This window comes from Mesoplodon densirostris, chromosome 10, assembly GCF_025265405.1.
Source record: "Mesoplodon densirostris isolate mMesDen1 chromosome 10, mMesDen1 primary haplotype, whole genome shotgun sequence".
In the NCBI taxonomy this organism is placed as follows: Eukaryota; Metazoa; Chordata; class Mammalia; order Artiodactyla; family Ziphiidae; genus Mesoplodon; species Mesoplodon densirostris.
In genome coordinates, this window is record NC_082670.1 from 78940874 (window position 1) to 78953246 (window position 12373).

General features: G+C 41.4%; 1 protein-coding gene across 4 annotated transcripts in view; it reads left to right on the forward strand.

Moving 5' to 3' along the window:
* PXK (PX domain containing serine/threonine kinase like) overlaps positions 1-12373 on the forward strand; it is a 77515-nt gene that overhangs the window by 33546 nt on the left and 31596 nt on the right. For all 4 annotated transcript variants that reach the window (XM_060109315.1, XM_060109313.1, XM_060109316.1 and 1 more), the window contains exons 4-6: positions 2095-2281; positions 11707-11784; positions 12292-12365. In XM_060109315.1, the coding sequence (XP_059965298.1) occupies positions 2095-2281; positions 11707-11784; positions 12292-12365 (339 nt within the window). The remainder of the gene's footprint in view (positions 1-2094; positions 2282-11706; positions 11785-12291; positions 12366-12373) is intronic.

The window sequence follows — 12373 nt, forward strand, 5'->3', positions numbered from 1 at the left end:
TAAGCAGATATGGGAAGGCAGAATTCTGAGATGGCAGTGAGGGTGGCTAACCCATTGGGGTCCCAATTTATGCCACAGAACCTCCAAAAGATTTAGCAATTGACAGCACCAGCTGCTGCCTGCAGCCTGGGCTGAGGTCAAGCTAAAATCAGGAGTTGAAAGTATGTTTAAGCAGTCAGATCACCACATCTCCCCATCTGAGCAACTTATGGCTGCTCTTCTCCCTCCAGTAGAAAAACTGAGTTTATTCCCTAGAGAGGGTAGAACAGTCTTTGGGCTGGAGAATGCAGGCATAGTTGGAAAATTTACATAACAAACAGGAGACCCTGACTACTCCCCACCCCTGCCCCCGGCCAAGCCCTCTTCTTCCTTTCAGCTCCCAGAATACTGACAGTCAGGCGTAGACCCTCCAGGCAGGAGACTGGAAGATTCTTTTGGGAGGATCTGTCCAGCCTAAGAGGAAAGAGCTAAAGAGAGTGAGGTCACAGGTTCTTAGAAAAATTGTCTTTTATAATCTCAGAGAGATAAAAAATTGTATTACATTACATCAGGATGCTATTAAGGAAAGAAAAGTATTTAGAAGTAAAAAATATAATAGTAGGAATGAAAACTCTTTAAAAGGGCTGAAAGATAGAGGAAATATCCCAGGGAGAAAATGTTTAACATAGGTGGAAAATGGGAGGGAAAATATAAGAATAGAGGACCAGTCCAGAAAGTCCAACATTGGAAAACAGGAGTTCTAGAAAAAGAAAGCAAAGGGAATGGAGAGGAAGAAATAATGACCTAATACAAGAAAATACTGAAGAATGTAAGGATATTAGTTTCTAGATTGAAAGGGCCGAGTACTCAGCACAGAGAATGAAAATAGAGCCACATAAAGGCACATGGAATTCACAAACCGAGGTCAAAGAGAAGATCCTAAAAGCTTCCAGGGAGAGAAAAAAACCAGAATGAAGAATCTACTGCTTGAACCTTTAACAGCAGCACCAGAAACTAAAAGACAATAATGTAGTTCCTAAAAATTCTGAGGAAGAAATGTATTTCCAACTTAGAATTCCATATCAAGACTCATTATCAATCAAGTGTGAGGGTAGAATAAAGACTTTTTTAACATGCAAGGTTTCAAAAAATTTATCTCCCTTGCTCCCTTTTTAGGAAGCTGACAGAGGGTATCTCCACACAAAGTCAGGGAATTATCTAAGAAAAGGGCAGGTATGGATATAGAAATGGGGTTCAGCAGGAGAAAGGGCAAAAGCTTCTTCAGCATGATGGTGAAGGGATGTCCCAGGATGCCAGCTTTGCAGCAGGTATAGGGACCACCAGTCCTGCTTGGAGCAGGTTGGTGGGTTCTGGAAGGTACTCCTTAAGAAGATAAAATTGATACATCTTTGTATCTGAATGTGTTGAGAAAAGGCTTAGGCGGAGAGTTTGGAGTTGAATAGAAAACTTAAAAAGACTACTAATTGACAGAAAGGAATAATAACCATGCTCTTTGGCTCAGTTGTGAATATCATTTACCTAATGTAAATATGAATATTGCACTAATTAAAATTATAACATCACTATTTTGGAAGGAGTAGTAATAGAATGTGTATGGAATGAGATTAGGATTGTGAAAGAGAACTTAATCCTAATCTTCCATAATTAGAAACTTACAGATAATGCCTAAAAGTGAAAAATCAAGACATAACAATGTGAACATTCCCCTATTCCAGAAGATCATCTGAAAGAGTTGAATGTGGCTGCCTCTGGGGAGTGGGGAATGGATATGTCACCTGTTGGGGGGGTGGTAGTAGGAGCACTGTGGGACTGCTAGTAATAATAAAAAAAGAACTATTTGACTCTTGAAATTATGTTCATGTATATGTTTGATAAAAAAACCACATTACAAAATTAAGTTTTAAAGTTGCTACGCTGAATAAAGCATTTTATCAATTCTCAGTTGTTATGGTTTTTCACATTTTTATAGTATGACAAATTAGGATGCATCCTAAAATGCCTTAGACCTAATGAAATATGATGGCTCAGGATTCTGATAATGTATCTTATTTGGGGATGACATGAGTATAATACTTTTTTTTTTTTTAATTAAAGATTGCAGGCCTAAGTCTACCTCTTCCTCCCAAAAAGTTGATTGGTAACATGGATCGTGAGTTCATAGCTGAGAGGCAGAAAGGTCTTCAGAACTATCTGAACGTTATCACCACAAATCATATCTTGTCTAATTGTGAGCTGGTTAAGAAGTTTTTAGATCCAAACAACTATTCTGCAAGCTATACTGGTAAGTAGAGGGATCTATCAGCTACAGTCCTGGGACAAAAGAGGCACTTTTCTTTGCTGGAGATAATATACGTGGGAGAAATTCTCCTTCCAAATGGGGAGATGTGTACATCTGTTACAGGGTGTTATTCATTTACTAATAATTACTTGATTATATTTTTACCTTAGATATATAAGAAGAAAATTGTTCTAAAATGTTTGTGATGTCTGTTTAGAAAAATATGGAGGAGAACTTATTGTCTGTGTACAGAATCTTGTCTTTATTATCTTCCCTGACAAAACAGAGTAAATAGTTCACAATAATCTATACAGTAATCTCAATTTGATTTGTATTTGGCTCTGTTTTTGTGTTTACAGTATATACTATGCCTGGTTTTTCTGGGAATTACTTTAAACACAACAGTGATCCAGAAGTGTTCTTTCTGTGTCTTCCCCGTTGCTTGCTGAAATCCACTCTGTGCAAAGCCTAAAGAAGAGGAGGTTCTCTTCCAAACCTTCCCTGGGTCAGGGTGGGTGGCAGCCAGGGGCCTGAGTTGGAAAGGATGCCAGTCACACACAAAGGTAGCATCAGTAATGTAAGCCCGTTGTCAGCAGTATGAGTGATTAAATATTTAATGCACTCTGGCGTGGCCTTGAAGAGACCAATAGAAACTGTTGTAGAACTGAACCAGTGACTAGAATTCAACTGGTTTTTTAAAGCTAAACCATGCTTAGAGTCTAAGTGGAACTCTGGGTATTATTAATAAGCTGATTTCCTTGCTAAAAGAATAGATTGTTTACAGGCTCCATTTTAGGCCCTCAGAACGCTGCTTTTGAAGTAATTGGAGGGAGACATTTTTATTTCTGTGTCAGATAGAGGGAAATAGAGGACTACTTGTCAGGCACCAAACTTTTCTGCATAATATAATCCACCAGGGGAGCTTTAAAAAATCCTGATGCCCAGGCTGCATTCATGCCAATTAAATCAGAATCTCTGTGGATTGGGTTCCTAATTTGTAAATCTCCCCTAGAGATTCTAATTACCTGCCGAGTTTGAAAACCACTGTTAGAACTTGCTACTTACAGTGTGGTCCTCTGACAGCAGCACTGGCATCACTGGAAGCTTGTCAGTAACGCAGGATTTAGGCCCCAGCCTAAACCTAGAATCCGGATGTGGTTTTAACAAGGTTGCCATGTGGTTTGCATGCATATTAAAGTCTGAGAAGCCTTGTCCTAGAACGTACCTGCCATCTTCTAATGGAAGTGCCTGTAAGAAAAATGCGTTTCTAGAATTCAATCAAGTGAAGGAAAGTTAATTTCAAACTCACATTTACTGTAAGTAACAATGAATTGTTACAAGGCTTGCATCCTTCCCCCACTTGTTTCTTGGTTCACATAGGAGAAAAGGGGCTCCCATGACAGCTCGCATTCTTTCAGAGTATATCTCGCTTGGCTTTCATTTCACCATGCTTTATTTACCTCGCTTCTTCTCAGAATTATCAGATCATGGGCCTTCTGGATTGACTTTTTTTTTTTTTAAGTTTATTTGTTTACTTTTGGCTGAGTTGGGTCTTCATTGCAGTGCACGGGCTTCTCATTGTGGTGGCTTCTCTTGTTGTGGAGCACGGGCTCCAGTCATGCGGGCTTCAGTAGTTGTGGCACGCGGGCTCAGTAGTTGTGGCTCGCGGGCCCTAGAGCTCAGGCTCAGTAGTTGTGGCACACGGGCCTAGTTGCTCCATGGCATGTGGGACCTTCCCAAAGCAGGGCTCGAACCTGTGTCCCCTGCATTGGCAGGTGGATTCTTAACCACTGCGCCACCAGGGAAGTCCCTGGATTGACTTTTATCAAATCAGTCCCAACCCAGCCCTCTTCATTGGTTTGTCCACATTTTTTTCTGAGGGTGTCTGCTAATGTTCTCCTAGGGCAAGCATCAAGGTGTAATGCACACGTGATGATGCCATTCATTCCATAAACCTTGACTGTCTGCTCTGCCTGTGCCACGTGCTGGCTGCAGGGCTGGGTGTTGGGGTGCAGGTGTGAAGAAGATGTGCTCCCTGTTCTCAGGCAGCTATACCAGAAGTACCTTGAGTTGCCGGGGGTCAGAGCTAGCAGGGATCTTGGAGCAGATGTATCAAAACTAACCCTCTCGTTTTATTTTATATATATATTTATTTATTTACTTACTTACTTACTCACTCACTCACTCACTTACTCACTCACTCACTCACTCACTCACTCACTCATTTTTGCAGTACACGGGCCTCACTGTTGTGGCCTCTCCCGTTGTGGAGCACAGGCTCCGGACACGCAGGCTCAGCGGCCATGGCTCACGAGCCCAGCCACTCCATGGCATGTGGGATCTTCCCGGACCGGGGCATGAACCCGTGTCCCCTGCATCAGCAGGCGGACTCTCAACCTCTGCGCCAACAGGGAAGCCCTCGTTTTATTTTTTAATGTTATTTTTTTGTTGTTGTTTTCCTTCCAGTTTTATTGAGATATAATTGATATACAGCACTGTATAAGTTTAAGGTGTACAGCATAATGATTTGACTTACATACATTGTGAAATGATTATCACAATAAGTTTAGTGAACATCTCTCATCTCATACAGATGCAAAATTAAATAGAAAAAAATTTTTTCCTTGTGATGAGAACTCTTAGGATTTACTCTCTTGTTAACTTTCATATGTAATGTACAGCAGTGTTAATTATATTTATCATGTTGTGTGTTACATCCCTAGTACTTATTTATCTTATAAGTGGAAGTTTGTACCTTTTGGCCACCTTCATTCAATTCCCCATCCCCCTAGCCCCTAGCCCCCACCTCTGGTAACCACAGATCTGATCTCTTTTTCTATGAGTTTGTTTTTGAAGAATAATTGACCTACAACACTACGTTAGTTCCTGTTACACAACACTGTGATTTGATGTTTCTATACATTTCAAATAATCATCATGAAAAGTTGATGATGTCAACTTATGATATGTCACCATACAAAGATATTATGTAGTTATTGACTTTATCCATCCACGTGGTTGCAAATGGCAAGATTTCATTCTTTTTTGTGGCTGATTAATATTCCCTTGTGACACTTAGATTGCTTCCATATCTCGGCTATTGTAAATAATGCCATAATGAACATGGGGGTGCATATATTTTTTTCTAATTTTCATTTTCATTTTCTTCTGATATATACCCAGGAGTGGAATTGCTGAATCATATGGTACTTCTACTTTTAATTTTTTGAGGAACCTCCATATCATTTTCCATAGTGGCTGCACCACGTTACATTCTCACCAGCAGTGCACAAGGGTTCTCTTTCTCCACATCTTTACCAACACTTGGTTTTTATTTGTGGTCCTTTTGATGATAGCCCTTCTGATGGGTATGAGGTGATACCTCATTGTGGTTTTGATTTGCATTTCCATGATGGTTAGTAGTGTTGAGCATCTTTTTGTATGCCTGTTGGCCATCTGTATGTTGTCTTTGGAAAAATGTCTATTCAAGTACTCTGCCCATTTTTTAATAGGGTTGTTTGGTTTTTTGATGTTGGGTTGTATGAGTTCTTTGTATATTTTGGATATTAACCACTTGTCAGCCATACTGTGTGCAAATATGTTCTCCCATTCAGTAGGTGGCCTTTTTGTTTTGTTGATGGTTTCCTTTGCTGTGCAAAAGCTTTTAAGTTTGATTAGGTCCCATTTGTTGGTTTTTGCTTTTTGTTTTTCCCCTGCTTGAGGAGACATATCCAAAAAGATATCGCTAAGACCAGTGTCAAAGAGCTTACCACCTATGTTTTCTTCTAGGAGTTTTATGGTTTTAGGTCTTAGGTTTACGTCTTTAATCCATTTTTTAGTTTACTTTTATTTATTTTTTATTTTTTATTTTTTTTGCGGTACGCGGGCCCCTCACTTTTGTGGCCTCTCCCATTGCGGAGCACAGGCTCCGGACGTGCAGGCTCAGCGGCCATGGCTCACGGGCCTAGCCGCTCTGCGGCATGTGGGATCTTCCCAGACCGGGGCACGAACTCGTGTCCTCTGCATCAGCAGGCGGACTCTCAACCACTGCGCCACCAGGAAAGCCCTAGTTTACTTTTGTATATGATGTGACAGAGTAGCCAGTTTGGTTCTATTGCATGTAGCTGTCTAGTTTTCCCAGTACCATTTATTGAAGAGGCTGCCTTTTTCCATAGTGTATTCTTGCCTCCTTGGTCATAGATTAACTGCTTATAGAAGTATGGGTTCATTTCTGGGTTCTCTATTCTGTTCCTTTGTTCTCTGTGTGTGCATGTGCATGTGTGCACGTGCATGCCAATACCATACTGTTTTGATTACTGTAACTCTGTAGCATACTTTGAAATCAGGAGCATGATACTTCCAGCTTGTTCTTCTTTCTCAAGATTGTTTTGGCTATTCAAGATCTTTTGTGTTTCCATACAAATTTAGAATTATTTCTTCTAGCTCTGTGAAAAATGCCAGTGGTATTTGATAGGGATTGCACTGAATCTGTAGATTGCCTTGGGTAGTACAGTCATTTTAGCAATATTAATTCTTCCAATCCAAGAACATGGTATATCTTTCCATCTGTTTATGTCCTCTTCAATTTCTTTCATTAGGGTCTTAGAGTTTTCTAAGTACAGGTCTTTTACCTCTTTAATTGGACTTATTCCTAGGTATTTTATTCTTTTTGATGTGATTGTAAATGGAATTGTTTTCTTACTTTTTCTTTCTGATAGTGTGTTGTTAGTATACAGAAATGCAACCAGCTTCTGTATATTAATTTTGTATCCTGCAACTTTACCGAACTCACTGATGAGTTTCAGTAGAACCCTCTCGTTTTATACATGAGTGGCCCCCCCAAGAAGCACCTTACCTAGGGTTGCACGTTTATATGATTGTACAAGTGTCCAGTGTCTGAATGTTTCCCAGTTGAAATGCTCCTCAACCCCTGGAAGGTTGTCTGATCCCTGTATTTCCTTCTATTGTACCTCTCTCACATGCTGCTCTTGTCCTGATTTTTCCCCTCTCCCAGCATGGCAGACAGTCAGGAGTCCAAAGCAGATGTGGGCAGGAGTATAAGAAAATTGTCAGAGACTCCTGCCAGAACTCAAATGCTCAAGAAGCTGCTGCTATTTAGAGGGCACAGTCCTTATGAAAAAGTAAGGGATGGATGCTGTTTTCAGAGAAGTGCTGATTTATTTCCCCCTTTGCATGAAATGTCAGAACTTGTCTTTCCTCTATGCTGACTCACCAGCAGCCTCAGGAAAGGGAAACCCAGGCCACCTCCTCCACACCATCTTAACTGAGCCATTCCCCAAAAATCCAGACAGACTTGTTCAGGTTTCCCAAAACTTACAGCGTGGCTCCCTGCACACCTCAAACTTCTGGCACTTCCCTAAGCAGAGCCAGTTTCCCTTTAATATGGATAATGTCTCTACCTCTCATCAGTTTCCAAATGGTCTGTGCTCACCACCCAGCTTCACTGCAGCAGGATTTGAGTTCTGCATTCAAATGTGGCCGAAATCACTATGCTCACATTCCTGCCTGTTGCTTTGACTGAGCCCGAAGGTGCTTTGTTGGAGGGGAACTGTTGATACCACCCGTTCCCCAGGGGATGGGTGACTAGGAGCTCGGAGGACATCAGCAGCTGCCTCCTCTCCTCCCTGGGTCCCCAGCTTGGGATTGCTGGTCCCTTTTTTCTTTTTCTTATGTTTTCCTTATGACCAAATTCACAGAGGGAAATATAGGTCCTTGGTGCTTTGTTGAGGGCAGGTTTTGAGGTGTTCATTTGAATTAGAAAGTCTAATTGAGGACAGCTACTGTACAGGGAAAACAGGTGTCTCCCCGTCATGAGGGGTTTGTGTTGGGAAACACATGCATGCACGCACACACACACCACCTTATTCATCTTGTTAGCAAGGTGCTTCACTGCACTGTAGCTGTCTTTCCCCCGTAAACGACTCCGTAAGGAAGCTTTTTTTTTTTTTTGTATGCAGGCCTCTCACTGTTGTGGCCTCTCCCGTTGCGGAGCACAGGCTCCGGACGTGCAGGCTCAGCGGCCATGGCTCATGGGCCCAGCCGCTCCGTGGCATGTGGGATATTCCCGGACCGGGGCACGAACCCGTGTCCCCTGCCTCGGCAGGCGGACCCCCAACCACTGCGCCACCAGGGAAGCCCCATAAGGAAGCTTTTAATGTCCACGCAGAAGTCTCTTGGACCAGAAATCAAGAGATCTGCATCCTGGTCCCAGCTTTGTTATTAGCAGCATTTCCACTCTGTCATAGGCCTTGAGATCCCGACCTATAACACAGGAGGTGGGAGTGGGGACAGTGGACCAGGTAGTGTCGAAGCTCTCTTCTAGTCCTAAATGCCCAGGAATCCTATGAGCAGGTCAGATAGTAGAGGACTCCAAGATGAAGGGAAGGAGGGAGTGAGAGAGGGATTGGGCAGGAGGGGAGGGTGGGAGGGAAGATGAGGTTATATTCAGAACAAGAGCAGGATGCTTCAGAGAGGCTGGAGGCCCACATCCTCTGTGCAGGCCACTGCAATATCACATGCTGTAGTAGTTTGGGGGATCTGGAGCCCATTTGTGGGATTGGAGGAGTCAGTGTTTATTCCCTTTAGTCATCCCACGGGGCTGGGATCTAGGACGTCAAAGGCTGCACACAGTGGGGGCAGCTGGTACGTTCTGAGCTGAGAAGTCTGAGCTCTGTGGGAGGCACGGGATGGACTTGAAAGCGTCGCTTTGCATTTCCTGTCTGGGGCTTGTTGATCAGCAACTACTGAGCATGCAGCTTTTCCCATGTGTCAGTGCTAGAGAAATGGAGGGCAAATGCCTTCCTTTTCATGGATTTCATGTTCTAATGAGAGAGAGTGTCCACATCCATTGAACATGTATTGATCCCTTAGTTCTTACTTCATCAACTATTTATTGAGTACCTACTATGTGCCAGGTGCTACGAATACAGAACCGAGGAATGGTCTCCTAATCCCATGCCCACCCCATGGCACTTCTGCAGGGAGATTGACAGGTGAAGACTGTGGCAGGTTAAAAACATGGCAGCACCTTGAGGGTGAGGGTCAGGGTGCAGATGATCCAGATCTGAAGATGGAGGAAGGCTTCCCAGAAGAGGTGATACCTACATAGAGATCTGCGGGGTGAGTAGAAGTTAGCCAGGCCAAGAGGCAAGGGCCAGTGCTCCCAGAGAGAAAGAAGTATTTTCGTATGGCTGTGGGCTCTGCCCTGTTAAGATATTTCTTTCCAGCCAGAGTTCACAGTCTAGTGGAAGACAGTAGCCCTAATGTGAGACAGGATCCCATAGGAGAGGGACAGGTGTAGCACCCAAGTGTGCAGAGGAGGGAAGAAGGGAGGGAGTTCTGGCTAGGGGAGCAGCAAATTTGGGCTAAGCCTCAAAGGATAGCTGGGTAGGAATAGAAAATGCCAAGGGGCGGAGGTAGACCAGTCTTCAGGGGCCTTGGCAGGCAAATCTCAGTGAAGAGTGTGAGGCTCATACACTGTGGGGCGTGGAGACAGAAGGGTAAGGTAGAGCCAGAGCTAGAAGCTTGGTTTTGATTTGGGAAGGAAATGGGGCCCCAATAAAGGCTTCTTAGCAGAGGAGTAGATGTTTAGGTTTGAAGTGTGTTACCTGAATCTGGGGAGAGAAGGGATTAATATCGGGAGCATGGTAGTCATGTGATTTACTGACAATAAATCATAGTTCAGAGGAAAGAAAATGTCCTGTCTACAATTCCCTGACCCCAGAGGTAAAAAAAGCTATTTTCTAGTCCTTAATTTGCCAGTAACAAATCTACCATTTTCCACTTGCTCACAGCTGTTTCCCCCACTCCTAAAACAATGTATAATGTATAGTAGCATACAGTAAACATTGTGGAATAATGATATTGTGGGGAATTATGAGTCACTGTTAGTTTTGAACCAACTGTCCTTTACAGTCTCTGAGAATGACATTGTATCCCATTTAGAAAATTATTTTTCATAATCCTCCTCAAAGTTGTTATGATTTTCACGTAAAAGAATATCTTTTTAAGTAGTTTATGTTCAAGTTATTTTGGAAATACTAAAAGCATTTTATATCCGCATTACTTAGAGAGGAGGTTCAGAGTTCCCAGTGTCGGTTATAAAAATTCATCTGCTTCTGCCACTCCGAACCTCTCCAAGTGCGTTGTCACATTGGAGGAGTTAAAACAAATGTACATGGAGTCTGTTCTGTGCCTGTCATCTCATGTTCTCTTATGTGTGGACAACACTGACACTTTACATATTGAGTCAGGAAGATTGTTTTCTTCCCCAAATCTCAATTCACAACCTACTGTAAAATATATCAAAATGATACTGTTTGCCTAGCTCTCGGCATAGTTAATTCCAGACTAGGTCATTTTGACACATGGAAAACATTTCTGCTACGTCCCTCGTGCCTGGGATGCAACTAATGCTAGGCAGAGGAGCAGTTCCACAATGAAATTGCAGGATTGCGGTTTGCTTTCAGGGATCCAGTGTGGCTTCATTCACTCACTACATTGAGGGAAAATAGCAAATTATAGATGTTGCTTTTTGCAGGAAATGTAAAAACACAGTTATTCTGATAATTTCTTTATACAGTGAACTTTAAAGAACTTCCTCTTTTCATTGTCTTCTTAGAAGGGGGAAACGTTCTCATGATAAATAAACACAAAGAGAAGGGTGGATTTTTTTCCAGTAAACAGGCGTACGGTAATTTCCCACCATAGAACCATATTGTTGCTGTACATGGATGTTTTTCTAAAACACTGGCTTTTATTTCCAGTATGTATATATTTAAGGCTAATCGCTTCTTTGTTGGTGAAAGCTATAATTTCATGAGGAATGAAGGTGGGATAAATATCACTTGGAGCAACATTTAATGCTATTCCAAGCTGAGCTTACAATACGCTTTGAGTTTTGTGCTCGGCTTGTTGTCTGTTGCGTATATTGAATTCTTGGGTTAAGCCAACTAGTTTGCATATTTCAGATCTTCTAGTATAAGTAATTATTCCATTAGTAATTACTTTCTTTTCTTTAATAAACTTTTTATTTTGGAATAATTTTAGATTTACAGAAAAAATGGCAGTGATAGTACAGTTTCCATATACTCCTCACCCATTTTCCCCTAATGTTAACATCTTATGTAAGCATGGCACATTTGTCAAAACTAAGGAATTAGCATTGGTACATTACTATTAACTATAGTTTTATTCAGATTTCACTAGCTTTTCCATTAATGATCTTATTCTATTCCAGGATCCAATCTAGAATCCCACACTTTATTTAGTCTGTGTTCATTTTTTTATAATTAAGTTTTTCAAGAAGGTCATAGACCATAAGAATTTCATTTGCAAGAATAATATCTTAAGCGTATGGCACTTTCCTGATAATGTTTGACTAATGAGTTTCTAAAATATCTTTGCAGAGATTGCCTTACAACAGGTTTCCATGTTCTTCCGATCAGAACCAAAGTGGGAGGTGGTGGAACCATTGAAAGACATAGGTGAGAAACTGGCATGCCCATTCTCTTAAGAAAGATCAGAGAACTGGGTTCTTTGTCATGCTTCCTAATAAGTATCCCAAGAAAGTTTTTATGCAGGTGAAAGGCATAAGAAATGCAAGTGATTTCTTTTTCTTTTTGCCTCCGTACAGTTTTAGGATGCAGTCCTTATCTTTGATTACTTAATGAATCTTGGTTAAAGCTCCATCTGAAGATTTGGGTGGTAGTAACTAATAGTGTCAGAACCATCATTCATTCTTGTTTTATCTTTTTCACTAAATCTAAACTGAAGCGCTGTTTTCCCTTTTCCATGAGTAGAGTAATTTTTTTTTTTTTTTTTTTTTTTTTTAGTTCAGCTTTTACCATGTCAGTATTACCAAATAGTTGTTTAATGGTGCCTGTATAACTATGAATAATATTTCCAAAATTAATTTTTATTAATTACTTGGTCACCAGAACATATCGGTGTAAAATCATGTAGCTATAAACACATCTCTGCTTTTATGACAGGTTGGAGGATAAGGAAGAAATATTTCTTGATGAAGATTAAAAATCAGCCAAAGGAACGGCTAGTGTTAAGCTGGGTAAGCTA